This window comes from Gigantopelta aegis, chromosome 12 (assembly GCF_016097555.1).
Source record: "Gigantopelta aegis isolate Gae_Host chromosome 12, Gae_host_genome, whole genome shotgun sequence".
NCBI classification, from domain to species: domain Eukaryota; kingdom Metazoa; phylum Mollusca; class Gastropoda; order Neomphalida; family Peltospiridae; genus Gigantopelta; species Gigantopelta aegis.
Window position 1 is genome coordinate 31,800,658 of NC_054710.1, and position 20,112 is coordinate 31,820,769.

The window sequence follows — 20,112 nt, forward strand, 5'->3', positions numbered from 1 at the left end:
GCTATTATCCGAGTTTCACGCCCTTCGACGATCTTCAGATAGCTGATCTGAAGATCGTCGAAGGGCGTGAAACTCGGAGTAATAGCGTAGGACAAAAGTGCAATATATATATTATTTATTGCATGCTCTACTCTCTCTTAAAGTATTGAGCACATTTCAAGCCTTTAATGATAACCACCAGTATTATATATATATATATATATATATATATATATATATATATATATATATATATATATGTTATACTATATTTAAACAATAGTATATTGTCCTACAAGCTGGCGGACTAGTAAATATTCTGGCAGGCTAATACATTTTATTTGGTTCTGGTCCGGCAGGCTAGTGAAACATGTTCCATTTCAAAACCCCTGGGGTTTTTTTTCCATTAGTAGCAAAGGATAGTTTATATGCATCATCCGACAGACAGAATAGCATATGCCGTGACCTTTGGTATATCAGTCGTGGTGCACTGGCTGGAATGAGAAACAAACCAGTGGGTCCATCGACGGGGTAACGTAAATGAATGCATATAAATTACTGTGTGTGTGTGTGCGGGGGGTGGGGGGGGGGGGTGTCTATTGCCCGAATTAAACGAAAATCCCGAATCTAAATAACAACATTTATTCACAATAGCATTACTGCCAAACAACTATATAGGGTTGCAAACGAACCACTACGTATGGAATCCATCTAGGTTTGAAGGTAGATGATGGACATACATGGTAAAAAGTTATCAGATTAGCACATTTTACCCGAATAACTGTATGATTTTTGCCCGAATTTAAGGTTTTGCTCCAGCACTAGGGACAGTTGCTCCCTCTACCCCCCTCTCCCCTACATTTATGCATACTTGCATTAATGTCAAAAAGTATCATGCTCAATTTCTATAATTTCAAATGAATAATAATGTCATTAACATAATTTCCTATGAAATCGCAATTGAACTATTTATTCAGAAATGTATACACGGAATAACAGGAATACCGATTTGTGTCGTTCGGCGTTCGGTTCAACATAACAACTTACGTAAACCGTCATTTTATTCATTTGAAATATGGAAAACAGATGAAACGCTCTCTCTTGTTTTCTAAGTAGTGCCGAAAGTAGTACAAATCTGAGATTCATGCAGCTATGAACGTCGCTTTATTTCATCACATGATATTATTTTGACAAATCCAAGCATGTATAACAAACATAATTTGTGCACTACTTTCTGCAATGCTCGTTTATGCAGTTTCTTTGTTGTTTAAAATTAATAAATTAACTGTAAATCTTGAAACAGAAAATGTTCAACTTTATTGAAAAAAATACCCCAAAACAACATGTTGGGTTTTAAAGAATTATTTCTCGTAAATGTTTTAGAATCACTTCATTCGACTACTGTGTATTAAGTATCTCATAAAAGAGTGCATTAGTTTATAACATTTTATTTTATTGATGTAATAATAAAACACTTTGAATGTATGAACCAGAGAACTGCTTTACACAGTTTTGGATGAACGTCTTCGCGTTAACGCGCTACGCCGTCCATATAATTTGTAAAACAGTTATGTGCTTCATATTTACACGATCCTCAAACATCACATTCCTGTCTTGGACACATCCACCGGAGGATCTCGAAGAATGTGCCCAAGACAGCCGTGCTTGAACCTTCAGTGGATGTAACCACGATTCAAACGGATTGACGGATTGATTGGTAGATTGTTACGTTTAATTTCTAAAGGAAAACATGTTTCTTCTTGCTGTTGTTTGTTAGTTTAACGTACCTGAATTTGCTGGTCTCTCGGTATTGTTAAGATGCATATAAGTATCTTCTTCCTTGGCGATTCCTGATTTAAATAGATACAATTAAAGGGATATTATTTAATTTAATTCCATTGTAAGGAGTTTCCGAATAATACAATTTTGCAACGAATACAATTGTATATTAAGTCAGATTCATTTTTATTATTTTAGTGTCTGTCTATTCAATAAGATTCTGATCATCTGACTATTTGTTAGTAGCAAAAATTAGACTTGTTCTCCCAAGACAACATACTTTCACATAGGATCTTTACATAATTCCCTCAAGAATATTGAAATTGTCATTTGCTAATGCTCAGCACCAAGAAGCCTTGGTATAAATAGAAAGTAAACAGAGGAATATACGTTATAATGCGTCATAATATACGTCAAATAATTACAGACATATTATTTGCGAAAAAAAGGTGCACTGCGAACAAAAGGTGCACTACACACTATATATTTCTCAATACCATTAATTTGATTATTCTAGTATGTAAATTTGTTCAATATTTGTTTTTGCTTTTGCTTTTGGTGTGTCTTGTGTTCTAGTTTCTCCATCAACGTAAAAGGACAAAGAAGAACAATAGAGAACATAACATAGTTTTTCATTCGTTCAGTTACAGTTTTGCTTACTTGTCTTTCTCAAATTGTATACGACGAAAGCAACGACGACCACCATCAATAAAATTAGTGCACCAGCCACACCAGCTACGATTGGAATTAGATGTTCATTAACAGCTGGCAGGAGATCGCCTGTTTAACGAAAACAAATATATATATAAATTCTCCTTTCATCTGGGGATGCATAGTTTTTAAAGTTTAAATGTAGACAGTGAAGTTGATGTTTCTTACGATATTAAGCAAAATCATCCAGCTGCAATGCAGTTTTAAATTTGAACTCTTATATATTAATTTCGAAAACTTGAACTCCCTGAAACTCGAACTTTTCCCTCGTCCCTTTCAAGATCGTGTTATCGAAGTTTTACTGTATGTACGTATGTTTTATGTAAAGTAAGATCACCTAGTGAAACTTAGATCTGTATTTTATATATAAATATAACAAATAATAAAATGTGTTAAATAGATATACAGTAAATCCAAGAGTGAATAATCTATGAGTATGCTTCATTGCATGTTATGTGATTTAATATGAACTGGATTCATTTGATTTGGTCAGATTTCAGTTTAAATTTAATTTAATTTAAAAATTAAATTTAAAAATTAAATTAAATTAAATTAAATTACAATCGTAGAAAAAGATGCATAATCTGAACAACAAAACGTTATAAATTATATTACATTACATTACATTACATTACATTACATTACATTACATTACATTATATTTATATATGATATTATATTATATTATATTAAAATCTTAATAAGCTGAACGACAAAACAGTCATCCACGCCTCAAGACAGTACCACTGTAAAATGCGGTGTCACATGGGAATTTGGCAAGGGAGTGGTTGATTCTATGAATCTCTATCTCGTGCCTCATCTATAGGAGGACCACCACTTCCGAGCGGACCCCTTGCTGGACAATGCATCCTTCCTGTACGGTGCAAAGAGAACTGCCACTCCCAGATGTGTTTACTAAATGACAGCTAGCACAGAACAGTGCTCATTGTAATACATATAGCTGTGAGATAAAGCACTCAATGATCACTGTCAAAACACGAAAAGTGAGCATAGCCTGCCACACTAGTGTCACTCGTCAGAAGTACAGCCAGCATAGCTGTCAAGTCCGTCAAAGTATGTAGAAGTTAAACATAAGGAACAGCATCGATCGTCATTTTTGTCAGCGATGCGTCATATTTAGTTGATATAACCTCCAAATGTTTACCATTAATGTTGTTGAATGCCTCAAGAGTCACTAGACAGAATAACCCTGATGGATCAATTTGAACCAGTATGAAGTATGTATCACAGAAGTTGTGATATGTCGACACCGAAAGATGAAGCAGAAGATATATTGCTCGACATAGAAGGGACACCGACTTCAGGAACATTGAAGTTATCCATTGTGTCATAGCTTCGAGACCAGTGTCGCTTTGAATCTCTATTCATAGTTCGAAGTATGAATCAGATCTGATACCTTCAAATGTTTTGTTGTTGTTTTTTCTAACTCTTTTGGGAAAATCAATAATTAATAAAAGTCGTGCGTTTTCTCTCTTAAATTTTAAATTTCTCATTCTGCTCCAAGTAATCCAACTCAAACTAACCTGCAGCCTCTAAGTGGGTGTAAAACTGAGCACATCCAAATTTGTTACACACTCTAAGGACATACAGTCCAGTGTGAATCTCTCCAATCCGTTCAATCACCAGTGAAACTATGTAGGCAACGTCCATGACCTTGGTTGTGTAAATGTTTAATATGACGTCTGTTGTGCTGATGCGACTTTTCATAATCTTTCGACCTTGGTTTATCCACCGGTAATAAGTAATGTCAGCCCAGGAGAATATCGTCTTATTTAAAATAACTCTGTCGCCAATATTAGCTTGTATCATTTCGTTTTGTTTTGTTGCATCCACTAGTGCTGGTTGCACTGGAAATACAATTTTGAATACACTGAGATCTAGATTTTAATAAATCATGGAATCATTGAAAACATTAAGTATATTAGTTTGTAGATGTACAGTCATTATTATTATTAATATTATTTGATATTATTCCTTTGCCTGCTTATAATAATAAGTATTATTATTATTATTATTATTATTATTATTTGGGATATAATAAGAAGAAATATATTAACATATAAAGCCGTTATTATTTGCAATTATTTCGTTGCATGCTACTACTACTACTACTACTACTACTACTACTACTACTACTACTACTACTACTGCTGCTGCTGCCACTACTACTACTGCTGCTGCTACTACTACTACTACTACTGCTAACAATAATAATGCTATAATAATAACACCAACACAAATAATCAGAGGCAGAAAGAATCTTAAGGTATAAAGACACCTTACCTTCCATGTTAACCGATATACTTCCTAACTGCTGTGTGACCGTGTTAAGGCCTATGATGTCATTTGACACTGCGCACTGGTAACTTCCTGAATCGCTGTAGCGGTACGGTTGGATGGTCAGGACGTACTTGTGAGGTGGTTCCAGCTCCCCTGTCAACTCTCTGATTCTCCGTCCTCTCCAGCTGTGAGTGAATCTCGAGAAGTGGAACACTGCAGGACGACCTCTTGCCTCGCATATCAGCCGAACAGATCTGGTCTGACGTCTGAATTCCGTGCGGAGAGTCACACTGGGAGCATCTGCGCAGGTAGCGGTTATGGTGGTTTAGTATTCAGTGGTGAACAAGGGTGAGTTAAAATAATAATGATAATGAATTAGATCAGAAGAAACTAACCAAAATATAGTTGGAAAGATGATCGGTTGCTGTGAATGGATGTGTTGAGTGGATAGTGAATTGCGGGTAAGTGTCTGGGGAATACGTTGAACTATATAAATACACATATACAGGTAGACAGAGATTCAGCTAATGGATATATTATATACATACATACATACATATAAATAGAGATTCAGGTAGGCTGTCTTTTATAAAGGAACCAGAACATGACAGAGAGAGAGAGAGAGAGAGAGAGAGAGAGAGAGAGAGAGAGAGAGAGAGAGAGAGAGAGAGAGAGAGAGAGAGAGAGAGAGAGAGAGAGAGAGAGAGAGAGAGAGAGAGAGAGAGAGAGAGACAGACAGACAGACAGACAGAGGCAGACAGAGACAGAGAGACGGAGAGAGTCAGTGAAAAAAAGAAAAATAAGCAGATAGAGAAATGAGAGAGACAAACAAACATACAGAGAGAGAGAGAGAGAGAGAGAGAGAGAGAGAGAGAGAGAGAGAGAGAGAGAGAGAGAGAGAGAGAGAGAGAGAGAGAGAGAGAGAGAGACAGATACAGACACACAGAGAGACAGAGAGAGACATACAGACACACACAGAGAGAGAGAGAGAGAGAGAGAGAGAGAGAGAGAGAGAGAGAGAGAGAGAGAGAGAGAGAGAGAGACTGCTAGCACGGCTACTCACAGTTGACAAAGAGAGTCACCACGGACGCCAGTTTGTACTTGTTCGTGACGTGGACAGCCGAACACCCGCATACTTTATCGTGAAGAATTCTGAGAACTCTGAACCACGTGTAGCTGATGACTGTGTCCTGTTCTTTTATCTGAATGCTTGTAGAGTCTGCTCCGTCACACACGAGTTTGATGTTCGATACCAATGGTTTTCCTCCTGTCACCTGGCATGATATGTTTAGAAAGTCTCCCTCTCGAACTGGAGTTCCTGACGTGTAGCCATTTATCTCTGGAACCGAAATTGGTGCAACTGTAAGAAAAAACACGGGTGATCAAACGTGAAGTAGCAGATAAAACAATAAACAAATACAAGTAAATGGAATGATATAAAACATATATACTGAACAAAAAAAGAAACTTCCGATTTGTACATATAGTATTTGTTGTGTTAAAGAATTCATTGTGTAATGAAATTATATAAGTAGTATTAGCCTTGAGCTGTATTATCAAGATTCATGAATTTTATCGATTATTTTTGCACTGTTAATCGTCGACAACGTGAAATTCAATTTGCACGTGCATGCATGGTTCGACATGTCCCGTGTAGTATTCGGTCAATTTGTTTTACTTGTCTTACTGACATTGTTGTCGAGTGAACGAAAACGCTTCAAAATTGTTAAAAACATTTACGTTTTTTACATTGTAGCATTTTTAGTATGCCAAGAATACCCAATAATTTACGCGAACGGGCGATTGGCATGCTTGATGCTGGCATGTCGACAGAAGACGTTGCAAGACATGTTGGGAGTTCTAGTCGAGCGATACGAAATCTTTGCGTAAGATTTCGAACGACAGGAAGTACCAACGACTTGCCACGTCGTGGACGTCCGCGTGTTACAACGCGTGGTCAAGACCGCTATATCATGAACACGCATTTGCGCAATCGATTCCAAACTGCCACTCCTACTGCTGCTAACACACCTGGGCTTCATAATAACCGAATCAGTGGGCAAACTGTTCGTAATCGTCTGCGAGAGAACGGTTTACATGCACGACGTCCTTATGTCGGATGCGTTTTAACGCAACGTCATCGTCTAAATCGTCTTAATTGGGCACGTGTACACACTCGTTGGATACGGCGACGCTGGAATACCGTTCTTTTTTCGGATGAATCCAGATTTTCTTTACAAGGTGGTGATGGCAGGGTGCGCGTCTACCGTAGGAGAAATGAACGCTATGCTGACTGCTGTGTTCTTGAACGAGTTCGTTTCGGGGGTGGGGGTTGTGTCATGGTCTGGGCAGCCATTGCCCATAGTTATCGTTCACTACTAGTCGTCACTGATGGCAATTTAAATGCTCAACGTTACCGCGATGACATTCTCGCTCATCACGTCATTTCTCTGTTCCATAACAACGCCAACATCTCGATTTTTCAGCATGATAATGCCACCTCTCATACAGGTAGAGACACTGTAAATTTTCTTAGGACAAATAACATTGATTTCATCGATGACTGGCCCGCTAAAAGTCCTGATCTCAACCCCATCGAGCATGTCTGGGATAGTCTGGACAGACGATTGAGGCGTCGTCCCAACCCACCCGCTAACGTCAACGAACTTCGTCAAGCGCTCATTCAGGAATGGAACAATATTCCACAGGCAGAAATCAACACTTTAGTCAATTATATGCGCCTGCGATGCACTGCAGTGGTCAATTCAAGAGGTGGTCATACCCGTTATTAAGTGTGGGCTTTTTTTTAACCCCTACCACACTTGGTCAAAATTTCTCCCAATTTCTGTTAACCTGACCATGAGTTTTGCACCAAACGGTGCATCATGGAACACTCTTTAAACGCATATATAACAATTATTGCCCCGGTTTGTTTTCATCAAGTTATGTTCAAGCAAAGTTAGCGGAAGTTTCTTATTTTGTTCAGTATATATATATATATATATATATTATATATATATATATATATATGACGTGATACATATAATGTATGTTGTGATGCGATTTTTTTGTGATGTGTTGTCATATGACCTGTCATGACGAGTATTGCTGTGATATGCTCTGCTATGTTATGCGCGGTTTTTGTGCTGTGCTCTGCTATGACATGCTTACTATGCTATGCTGTTCTGTGCCCTGTTGTACCGTGTCGTGTCGTTCCGTGCTGTACCATGTTATGTTATTCTGTGATGATATGAGGTATAATTGGTTTGATATGGTGTGACGCAGCGTGATGTGGTGTTGTTTATTGTTGTGTTGTGTTATGTTGCGTTGTATGGTGTGTGTTTCTTGTGTACAGTTTTGCTCTGTTTGCTGTTTTGTATGTTTTGTTTTGTGTTTTATTTGTTGTGTTTCGTTTTCTACGGTTTGTTGTGTTGTGTCATGACTACCAAGGAACGTTTCATTATGTGTGCATGTATGTTATATTTGCATATGTACGTACACAATAGATCCAGGTTAATGCTGGTTATGACTGGATTTGAATTAGGTATCTCTGTGTTTGTTACTTCACATTTGATCACATCTCCATCCTGATACCACGCAGGAGTAATCTGCAGACTCTGAGAGAACGCAAATCCTTGATCAACATCCACAGTCTCGATACTGCCAACATTAGTAGTCATCTGTTCTGTACTTGTAGCATTGATCCACTTGAAGGCCACCTGACCTTTTGTAATACTGGTTTTGCAGATCAACGTCAGGGTGTTGACACCATCAGCAATAAAACGGGGCTGACTTCCACTGATGGTAACCTCTTCGGGACCATCTGGAAACAGAGACACACATTCAGTATTCAAATCACTGTAAAATTACACTAATGCATCAATTATTTTACTAACTTAATAGATAATGATAAAGAACTGTAATGAATTTCGCACTCGAGTAGGAAACGAAATCATGCCACTTGAAATTTTACGCGGGTCCAGCTACCCCTTTCAGTTGTAGACTTCAATGTAATAAACACTAAATAGGCGGCCTTGACATACCACGTCTAAATACTAGTATCAGACAGACTACATAACAATAGAACAGATTATATATTTATTCAGGGGGGTCAACACAGAAAACAGTTCTCAACATTTCGCAATACAAAGACAGTTGACATTTAAATTTTAATAGTTATTTACAAATAAATCTAAGTTCCCTTTTAATTAACACCTCCCCATCACAACAACGTTCACCCATAATAAATGAGATTGAGATATCCGCTAGCTCTTCTCAAAACACGGAAAAACAACTCCCTATTATATTCTAACGGCACCCTTTTCGTTAGCTCCGTTTTGCTAATTCGGAAAGCGTTTCTTCAACAAGTCAAACCCCGAATCCTACTTCCTATTATAGTCTAACGGCACCCTTTTCGTTAGCTCCGTTTTGCAGATTCCTTGACACGCTGCCCTAGACGAATAAACTCCCAACCCACTCAAAATGTGCTAGCGTCATTGTTGGGAAAGGAATTTCCTTTAGCGAAATACAACCATTTAGTTAATTAATCTCTTCCCCACCCATAATAATATTTAAATACGTTCTAATGTTTGAAAGCAAGCACAAATTCAATTAAAAAAAAAACATCCTACAAAACAAAACACGACTTACTTGTTTGAAACCCAAAAACCAAGTAAAGGATAATGCCTCGGTCCAATCTGCACGGACTTTCATAACCCGTAAACCCGATTGGCCAGATAATAACGAAGCCCGTAACCTACCGACAACCCCCGAGTAATTTTCCACCACAATATAAATTAGACTGGTCTCATACCATACTTTATAACATGCACAACGTAACTTTCCTGACATTCCCTTATTAGTAAGGTTAATATTAGAGATTAATATAATTAATAAGAAGAAGAATAAGAAGAAGAACCAAATACAAATAATAACCAAGGAAATATGAAATGATAGATCGACAGAAAACCAGGAACGCTACAGAACCAATGCATGCATGAGAGAGAAATTCAGTCCTAGTAATTAAATGACACTAGTGTTAGCACGTGGAAATGGACACTACGAGTAGTTAATCTATAAACCTGCAACCCATATTTGGATACGGTTATAACGGAGAGAAGCTAAAGTCTGTGATGTTTAAAAAGGGAAATACAATCTAAACATAACCATATCTTGTCCTTATAACCACTACTTCTCAGACGAACATGAGTTTTTAGAATACGAAAATGCATTTTGTGGTTTTGCTAAATCCTGGATATTCTAAATAATAAAATGGAAGTAATTCATCAAAAACGGATTTCATTGTGGAAAATATGTTGTAGTGTTTAAAAACTAGGGTTTGTCATTTTAATGCATGACTTACTTTAGTTTGCAGCGTTACTACCTTACCAGCTAGCTACTGGTTCATTGGTTTGGAAGCTAGATCATAAAGTTGAAGGCAGTGGTCAAATGTAGTTGTGGCTGCCGCATATGTTCATGACTATTTCTCATCTGCCAATCTCTGCCTGTTATTCCCAATGATAAACATAATTCTTGTTTATTCTATGAAATCAGTCTGTTTCGACCACGTGTATCTTGAACGAAATTTCCCTGAGATCAGCTCCACCGGACACCCTGATCATCTCATTAACGAACGGTCGCTTGTAAAAGGCGGTTCCAAGTTACTCCTAGCAATGCCAGAAGTAAACAACGAACATTATTCTACTTGGTCAGACTTAGTCCATTGCAAATTCATGGTTCTAAGAATGTGATACTTTGAGGACCCGCAGAAACAAGTATCTGTAATGATTGGGGTATGGAAGTGAAGAGCAAAACTATTAAATAGATATGAGGAGATGTCGGAGTAGAAAGAAATTACCTGGAATTGAAGGCCCCACAAACCTGCCATGAATGGAGAGACAGGTTGAGATGTGTAAATGGATAGCAAAAAGAGGTAAACAAATAAAAAAGATATCGCAGACCATAAAGAAACGAAATGCAATTCAAATGAGGAACATCAGAGTTGACATAATAATATGAAATGAGTTGTCTGTGATATAGCTTCATTATAATGAGATTAATCAAAGTAACATCTCTCTATATGTATATACTGAGATTGATCAAAGTAACGTCTCTCTAAATGTATATAAAGTAATCGTCTCTCATATGTATAACTGAGCATACTCAAAGATTAATCAAAGTAACATCTATACTCACATATCAAGTCCAGGTTAGTGCTGGTTATGACTGGATTTGAATTAGGTATTCTGTGTTTGTTGTTTCACATTTGATCACATCTCCATCCTGAAACCACATAGGTGTTATCTGCAGACTCTGGGAGAACGTAGATCCTCGACCAACATTCTGAGTCTCGATACTCCCAACATTAGTAGTTATCTGTTCTGTACTGGTAGCATTTATCCACTTGAAGGCCAACTGACCTTTTGTAATACTGGTTTTGCAGATCAACGTCAGGGTGTTGAAACCATCAGCAATGAAGTTCATCATATTTCCAGCAATTTGAATAAAATCGGGGCCATCTGGAATATGAAGTAACAAATATTTTATTTAACGAATCCTTCAGCACATTAACATTTTAATTACTGTAATATGACATCAGACAAGGACCAGTCAAATAATGAGAGACGAAACCCGCTGTCGCTTCTGGATGGAATACACATTTTGATTCTGGCTGGAATAACAAAGGGTCCAGTTGAACCATCGACAGGGACATATCCTAGATTCATCGCACACCAGGCCACCACATTAATACTTGATCACACCCTGCCACCACATTAGTACTTGGCGACACCCGGCCACCACATTAATACTTGGCCACACCCGGCCACCACAATAGTACTTGGCCACACCCGGCCACCACATTAATACTTGATCACACCCTGCCACCACATTAGTACTTGGCGACACCCGGCCACCACATTAATACTTGATCATACCCGGCCACCACATTAGTACTTGGCGACACCCGGCCACCACAATAGTACTTGGCCACACCCGGCCACCACATTAATACTTGATCACACCCGGCCACAACATTATTACTTGGCGACACCCGGCCACCACAATAGTACTTGGCCACACCCGGCCACCACATTAATACTTGATCACACCCGGCCACCAAATTAGTACTTGGCGACACCCGGCCACCACAATAGTACTTGGCCACACCCGGCCACCACATTAATACTTGAGCACACCCGGCCACCACAATAGTACTTGGCCACACCCGGCCACAACAATAGTACTTGGCCACACCCGGCCACCACATTAGTACTTGGCCACACCCGACCACCACATTAGTACTAGGCCACAACCGGCCATGACATTAGTATTTGGCCACACCCGGCCACCACATTAATACTGGGCCACACCCGGCCACCACATTAGTACTTGGCCACACCCGGCCATCACATTAGTACTTGACGACACCCGGCCATCACATTAATACTTGGCCACACCCGGCCACCACATTAATACTTGATCACACCCGGCCACCACATTATTACTTGGCCACACCCGGCCACCACATTAATACTTGATCACACCCGGCCACCACATTAGTACTTGGCCACACCCGGCCACCACATTAATACTTGACCACACCCGACCACCACATTTGTAATTGGTCAGACCCAACCACCACATTAGTATTTGGCCACAAACGGCCACCACATTAGTACTTGGCCACACCCGGCCACCACATTTATAATTGGTCACACCTGGCCACCACATTAGTACTTGCTCACACCTGGCCACCACATTAGTACTTGGTCACACCTGGCCACCACATTAGTACTTGGTCACACCTGGCCACCACATTAATACTTGGTCACACCCGACCACCACATTAGTAGTTGGCCACACTCGGCCAACACATTAGCTCTTGGTCACACCCGACCACAAAATTAATACTTCGCCACACTCGACCACCACATTAGTATTTGGCCACCACATTAGTACCTGGTCACACTCGCCACCACATTAGTACTTTGTCTCACCCGGCGACCACATTAGTACTTTGTCACACCCGGCCACCACATTAATAGTTGACCACACCTGGACATCACAATAATACTTGGCCGCACCCGGCCACCACATTAGTACTTGGTCACACCCGGCCACCACATTAGTACTTGGCCACACCCGGCCACCACATTAGTACTTGGTCACACCCGGCCACCACATTAGTACTTGGCCACACCCGATCACCACATTAGTACTTGGCCACACCCGATCACCACATTATTACTTGGCCATACCCGACCACCACATTAGTACTTGGCCACACCCGGCCACCACATGGGTACTTGGCCACACCCGACCACCACATTAGTACTTGGCCATACCCGATCACCACATTATTACTTGGCCACACCTGGCCACCACATTAGTACTTGGCCACACCCGATCACCACATTAGTACTTGGCCACACCCGATCACCACATTAGTACTTGGCCACACCCGATCACCACATTAGTACTTGGCCACACCCGATCACCACATTAGTACTTGGCTACATCCCGTATAACAGATTGTTTTAGAAAATGGAATAACATGATAAACATAATCCTACCACGACAGAATGAAGGCTGTCCCTGAATGGATCATGTGGTACGTCAGGAGGCATTGCTACAACATATTGTGTTTTTGTCGGTATTTAAAAAAAAACAAATTAAGCCATTTTTTTACATAGACCACAAGGCGAATTGTTATAGGCACACTGGTGACCACCTACAAACTAGTGTCGTTATTAAACCATGTATGCATAGACAGATTAACGTTACAGAACCACCAGATATAAAATAATAGTTACACACCAATATTATATGTGCAACACTTCAGCCTCCCCCCCCCCCCCCCCCCCCCGCAAACTTCCGTAGTCGGTCTATTATATTACAGCCGTTAATACTAAGTGTATTGGTATATACTTACACATGTATTACTGTCCTAAAGACTACTTGTAGTGTTATATACTCACGAATTAAAACAGTGTGATGTTGTTTGCCACACCTCCACCCACCCCTACTCCTTCAACATTTAACCTATTGATCAATTCTATTACAATCGTTCTAAGTTTAGTGTTGTATACTCCCAGAATAAATCTAGTGTTGTTCTTTTTGTTACACCTCCATCCAACCCTTCTCCCTTCAACATTTGATCACCTCTATTAGTTGTTAGTACTTAGTTTAGTGTTGTATATTCCCAGATTAAATATAGTGTCGTTCGATTTGTCACATCTCCACCTACCACTTCCTCACTTCACAAACACTGACCATTTCCACACTTCAGCATATGATCCATTATATTGGTTGTTATTACTAATTGTTTTGTTATATACTCCCAAATTAAATCTAGTACCATGCTATTTGTTTCACCTTTACCCACCCCGATCCCCTTCAGTATTTGGTCAATTATATTACAAACGTTAATACTAATCGTAGTGGTATATACTCACAAATTAAATCCAATGTGACGCTGTTTGTCACAGGATTTGAACCAGATATATTTGTGTTTGTAACTTCACATTTGATCACATCTTCATCCATGTACCACGCAGGTGTAATCTGCATACTCTGGGAGAATGTAAATCCTCGACCAACATTCTGAGTCTCGATACTCCCAACATTAGTAATTATCTGTTCTGTACTTGTAGCATTGATCCACTCGAAGGCCACCAGGCCTTTTGTTATACTGGTTTTGCAGATCAACGTCAGGGTGTTGACACCATCAGCAATAAAATGGGGCTGACTTCCACTGATGGTAACCTTTTCAGGACCATCTGTAAACAGATACACGCATTCAGTAATCAAATCAATGTAAAATTACACTAATGCATCGATTATTCAATCTAATTAAAATTAGCTCCACTATTACATGTGGATCTCACACCAGCCAGTTGGAGCTCATGTCCACCAATCAAAACCTTACTTGCAGAATCCTGCCATTGATTTAAAAATAATTTGAAAACATTCCGAATTATCCTGAGGGTATACGACATGTTTCGTGTGAATTACGAATGCCTTAAAACATGTTTTATTTTATAAAATAAATAATTTGTAATGTAAAACTGAAGACTGATTTAGTTTTTTTTATAAATAAATAAATAAATAATTTTTAATGTAAAATTGAAGACTGATAACCCACCCCGTACGTATTGGTATGGTTCGCTGTACTGCGGCCACTAAAATAGACTCGCCCGATATTTTTAGAATTTGTATGCTCCCAAATAACGTTATAAAAGGCGAAGTGTGATTGGTCAATATTTAAATTATTATTTACAGACGAAATGTTACCTGGACATTGGGGACTACGCAGTGTTGTTAGTTTTAAATTACTGGCAGGATTCTGCAAGTAAAGTTTTGATTGGTGGACATGAGCTCCAACTGGCTGGTGTTAGATCCACATGTAATAGTGGAGCTAATTTTAATTAGATTGTCGATTATTTTACTAACTCAATAGATAATAATAAATAACCAAGGCATGAATGAAAGGGGAGTACAGTCCTAGTAATTAAATCAATGTAAAATTATATTACAATGGTCAGCAGGCCTTCTTTGTAATACTGGTTTTGCAGATCAACGTTTGGGTGTTGACACCATCAGCAATTAAACTGGGCTGATTTCCATTAACTACGACGTTAAATGGAAGTTAAAAAAAATCGAGGACTTCTGAAAAATCACTTTTATTCCCGGTGGTCTAATGTTTGTGTAACTCGTGGACTTGTGCCGTCAACGACTTTTAGAACACAAAGAAAATATAATACATGTATACGGATAATTAGGAATTACTGATACTATCTTGTTGACCCACGAATTTAAGTACCAAACCAAACGTGTATTTCACCAAAAATAACGAAAATTGAAGCCCACGAATATAAAGGATTTCACAGTACATATACAAGTAAAAATATCTTAATTCAGAATATAGATGTACGTTCTTCGGAGGACTGCCATTTCCAGGACTTATATAACGAATCTTTAACCATAAGCCGTATTTGAGTGCCAGACAGAAGTCTCGGTGGAAATGTTGACAGAAGTGATGGTATACACACATTAATCATTTATAAAACAGTTATCATATATAAAAAAACCCCAGTGTGTCTGTTTAACGACATTACTACAGCACATTGATTTATTAACCATCGCCTATTGTGTGTTAAACATTTGACAACTTGACATATAGCCTTAAAGAGGACACTCGCTATATTTTCCAATTAGTCGCAATGGATCTTTTATATGCGCATCCCCAGATAGGATAGTACATACCACGGTATTTGATACACAAGCCATGGTTCACTGGTTAGAGCGAGAAGTAACCAGTTATCATATCAAGTGATTGATAGTTCTAGTACATACATATTAAATTATAATTCATATCATATTTACAGAGTAAATCCAGATTCACGCTGGTTGTCACTGGGATGAAACTTGAGACGTTTTTATTTCTTACACTACAGATGATGTTATCTGCGTCTTGGTACCACCGCGGAGTGATCCTCAGTTCCTGGGAATACGTAAACCCGGCAGAGGTTGAGTGAGAGACGATAGCTCCGGTAGTTGTTAGTGTACGCGCTTTACTTGTCGAGTTTATGGAGATCCAGGTAAAAATCACATGGCTGTTGGTGACGTTCGTCGTGCAGTTCAATCGTAGAGTGTTAGCGCCATCTGCTGGGAACTGGAGCTGGTTTCCGGTAATGGCAGCACTATCGGGGCCATCTGGAAGCAAAAACAGATAGTAGAATTTCATGATTAGCCAGGTCCTAATATACACAACTGAAACATATTAGATACCACCCAATCTCAAAGTCAGTAAATATTGTTAATTGTTGATAATTATAGAATTTACAATTATTTAAAACTGCGCTACCTTCTAAGATGTATTTGAGAGAGAAATGGTAATAAACAAAATTGCATGTAAAAATAATAGTCACTCAATGTGTGTGTGTGTGTGTACGTCTGTGTGGGTATGTGTGTGTTGTGTCTGTGTGTGTGCGTATGCGTTTGTATGTGTGTGTGTGTGTTTCCCTAATCTCTCTCTCTCTCTCTCTCTCTCTCTCTCTCTCTCTCTCTCTCTCTCTCTCTCTCTCTCTCTCTCTCTCTGTGTGTGTGTGTGTGTGTGTGTGTGTGTGTTTTTCCCACATTGATTCCAGAAGTGTTTCTGGATGGTCTGTCAACACTCTTTCTTTCATCTCACTCTCTGTCTGCCTGTAGGATTCTTGCTCTAACTGACTGAACTGAATTATATGTTACATGCCCACATCGTTTCACGATTCTAGCATGTGTTCCCTGGTCCCTGCCTCTGGCATAGCCACTGACTGGGTCCAGATCGACAATTTAATATTGACTGTCTATCTTTTTTATCTCTCTTTGTGAATATGAGCGTAAGAGATATTGTGAGACTGAATAAAAATATAGAAATTGAAAGATTGATAAACATAAAGACAAAGAAACACACCAGACTGGGGGATAGACAGACAGACACACATATTGGGACATGAAGCGAGAGAGAGAGAGAGAGAGAGAGAGAGAGAGAGAGAGAGAGAGAGAGAGAGAGAGAGAGAGAGAGAGAGAGAGAGAGAGATGGATGGATGGATGGGTGGATTGGTGGGTTGTCAGACTGAGAAAGGATCATTGTTTTAAGTAAATGACACACATCTGCATATACTCACAGTTGAGAAAGATGGCGTTGCTGTGCTGAAAGTAGTGTATACTAACACAGGTCCACTTTGTTGCGTCTACCAATTTAACTGATGTTATTCTGACGCTGTAAAGTCTCTCATTGTCGTAGAATCCAACACACGAACACTGATAGTCTGCCGTATCATTCTGGTTATTCAGGCAAACCGTTTTGTTGTTTATGACGTCTATGTAGATCTGACAGATCTCTTCTCTGTTTCGTTTGAACGTGATGCTCTGATAACGTGCGTAACTGGTGACGTTACAGTCTATTGTGTATGGCTGGCCGTAGTGCGGATAAGAGTCTGGCTTTGACAGATGAAGCACTTGTTCTGGGAATTCTAAGAAAAAAAAAAATCATTTGTATTTAATATAATTTAATAAATTTAAAGGGACATTCCTAATTTTACTGCAATATTTATGGACTAACAGACTTTTAACGATTGTAATTACATATCAAATATATTTTTCTGCATAAAATATTAGTCGCTGTATATTAAACGTGTTTAAGATCGTTCTACTATTTGTACTATGTTAAAAATTCATTTTATTTCCTAAAATATATTTTGTCGTACGTACGAAATTATTTGAAGACACAATCCAGTTTGGGCTTCTTACAAACATTAAGACGGCCAGAAACGCATTGAATATACAGACACTGATATTCTAAACAAGAAAACATATTTCATATGTAACTTTAATCGTAGAAATATTTTATTTTTTGGAAACATCTTACAATGCAGCAAACTCAGGAATGTCCCTTTAATACATATACATATACTCTCGAAACAACTGTCAAGTTATTGAACCGTAGAACACACGACTGATATAAAGCAGAAGATAATGTTCCGTCATGATATGAAATAATATCTATGTTTTAATTTAATTTTATTTTGAATTTTATTCAATTCAATTCAATAAGTTTATGTTAAAACAATTTAATATAAGTCAAGTTAAGTTTATTTAACTTTAATTCAATTTAATTCAATTTAATTTAATTATATTTAATGCAATTATATGTAATTCAATTTAATTCAATTTAAATTAATTCACTTTTATTTTACATTCATTGTAATTTAATTTAAATAGTTCAGTTTACCTTAGTTGTATTCAATTCATTGTAGTAATTTATCTCAATTCAGTCCAATTAACTTCAATTTAATTCAATTCAGTTCAGTTATAATCAGTCCAGGCCACGTCATATCGAGCCGATCCGTTTCGTACTAAGCACTATTAATATACCATAGTAGAAAGGCGAGTTAATTCCCTTACCTGCAGAGGAACGCCGGGAACAGTAGATAAAACAGAACAAAAGAAGACCTCTAGTAACGGTCATGATGTCAGAAATGAAATATCCTTTACCTCTGAGGAAAATACTAAATATCACATACTTAGACGTGATAATTTCATTAATCTTGACCACTAAGGTAATCCGTATCTTTTGAAATGGATAACCTTGTAAGATAATCAGGAACCTTCGAAGGACACTAAGCTAATCCGTACGTTTCTACATAAAACACAAATTGAGAATATCCAGTTGTCCAATGTCGGCTAGAATATCGAGGTGTTTTCGAATAAAACATCTGCTATAATATACAAGTGTCCAGGAATTTCCATATAACACACCGTCCAGAATATCCAGGTATTTTCATATATTACTTGTTGGGGAATATCCAGGAATTTTTATACAACACATCTTCCTTCCAGAATATCCAGGCATTTTCATATAACACCTCCTACAGAATATCCACGTATTTCTATATATCACTTATTTGAGAATATCCAGGAATTTTTAAATTATACACCTTGTAGAATATCCGAATAACATCTCACCTAGAATATTAATATATTTTCAAATGAAACAACTGCAACAATTAAGACATTTACAAGAATGTGCTTGGTAAAATTTCAAAGTGTTTTGAAGCAAACTTTGAATAAACACATCAGGAATACCCGTATTAAAAACAAATTAGAAATATATATTTGTAGATATCCAACCAAAACTGTTAAGTAGTTTTGCAGAACTCACATTTAAGAATATTCAATTATTTTCAATTAATACAATTAAAAAACATCCAGGCACTTTCTAGAAGAAAAGAAACACCATACGCCCTTTGAAATAACTCAGCTTCTATCCCATAGTGTTTAATGTAACCAGGTAAGAACATTCACTACGTTAACATCCAGTTTTCTGCGAGTATGACACCAACAAAAAATATATTTTTATAAAAGAAATAATGATAATATCCAGTTATTTAAGTAATATTTTTCTTGTTCATGATTATCCAAGAAAATTAATAAGAATATCCCGTTTTTACAAATAGCACGTCTAAGTCCTAGTCATATTAAAGACGCAAACTGAATGTTTTAATTTTTCAGAAGCTGGATTTAAATATTATAATAGCATATATGCCAAGTGAAACCTTATAATAACAGATATCGCCGCGTAGAGGGCTGGGAATATGTATCAGTTATTGCTCGACTATTTAACGTTCACTTCTGGCTTTATTCCACCACAGAATGGATTCCCTATGATGACTTAAAGAAAAATGATCTTTCGTGTGTCGACAAAACGTAAGATTGTGTTTAATGGGGCGTGATATTACGATTTACTGGAGCACTTTTTGAAAGGAGGGATTCTCGTGGACAGAAGACTTGGTGAGGTCA

At 38.1% G+C, this 20,112-nt stretch overlaps 1 protein-coding gene across 2 annotated transcripts in view; it reads right to left on the reverse strand.

Annotated features, from left to right (window-relative positions):
* LOC121386828 (cell adhesion molecule 2-like) overlaps positions 1-16,220 on the reverse strand; it is a 19,073-nt gene extending 2,853 nt beyond the window's left edge. Inside the window, exons 1-9 of one of the 2 annotated variants that reach the window (XM_041517842.1) lie at positions 16,156-16,220; positions 14,226-14,549; positions 10,966-11,288; positions 8,270-8,593; positions 5,834-6,130; positions 4,774-5,070; positions 4,014-4,337; positions 2,419-2,538; positions 1,767-1,829 (exon numbers count right to left, since the gene is read on the reverse strand). In XM_041517842.1, the coding sequence (XP_041373776.1) occupies positions 1,767-1,829; positions 2,419-2,538; positions 4,014-4,337; positions 4,774-5,070; positions 5,834-6,130; positions 8,270-8,450 (1,282 nt within the window). In that variant the 5' untranslated portion in view covers positions 8,451-8,593; positions 10,966-11,288; positions 14,226-14,549; positions 16,156-16,220. The remainder of the gene's footprint in view (positions 1-1,766; positions 1,830-2,418; positions 2,539-4,013; positions 4,338-4,773; positions 5,071-5,833; positions 6,131-8,269; positions 8,594-10,965; positions 11,289-14,225; positions 14,550-16,155) is intronic. The other variant, XM_041517843.1, reaches the window with a different exon arrangement.
* Between the last annotated feature and the right edge of the window lie 3,892 nt (positions 16,221-20,112).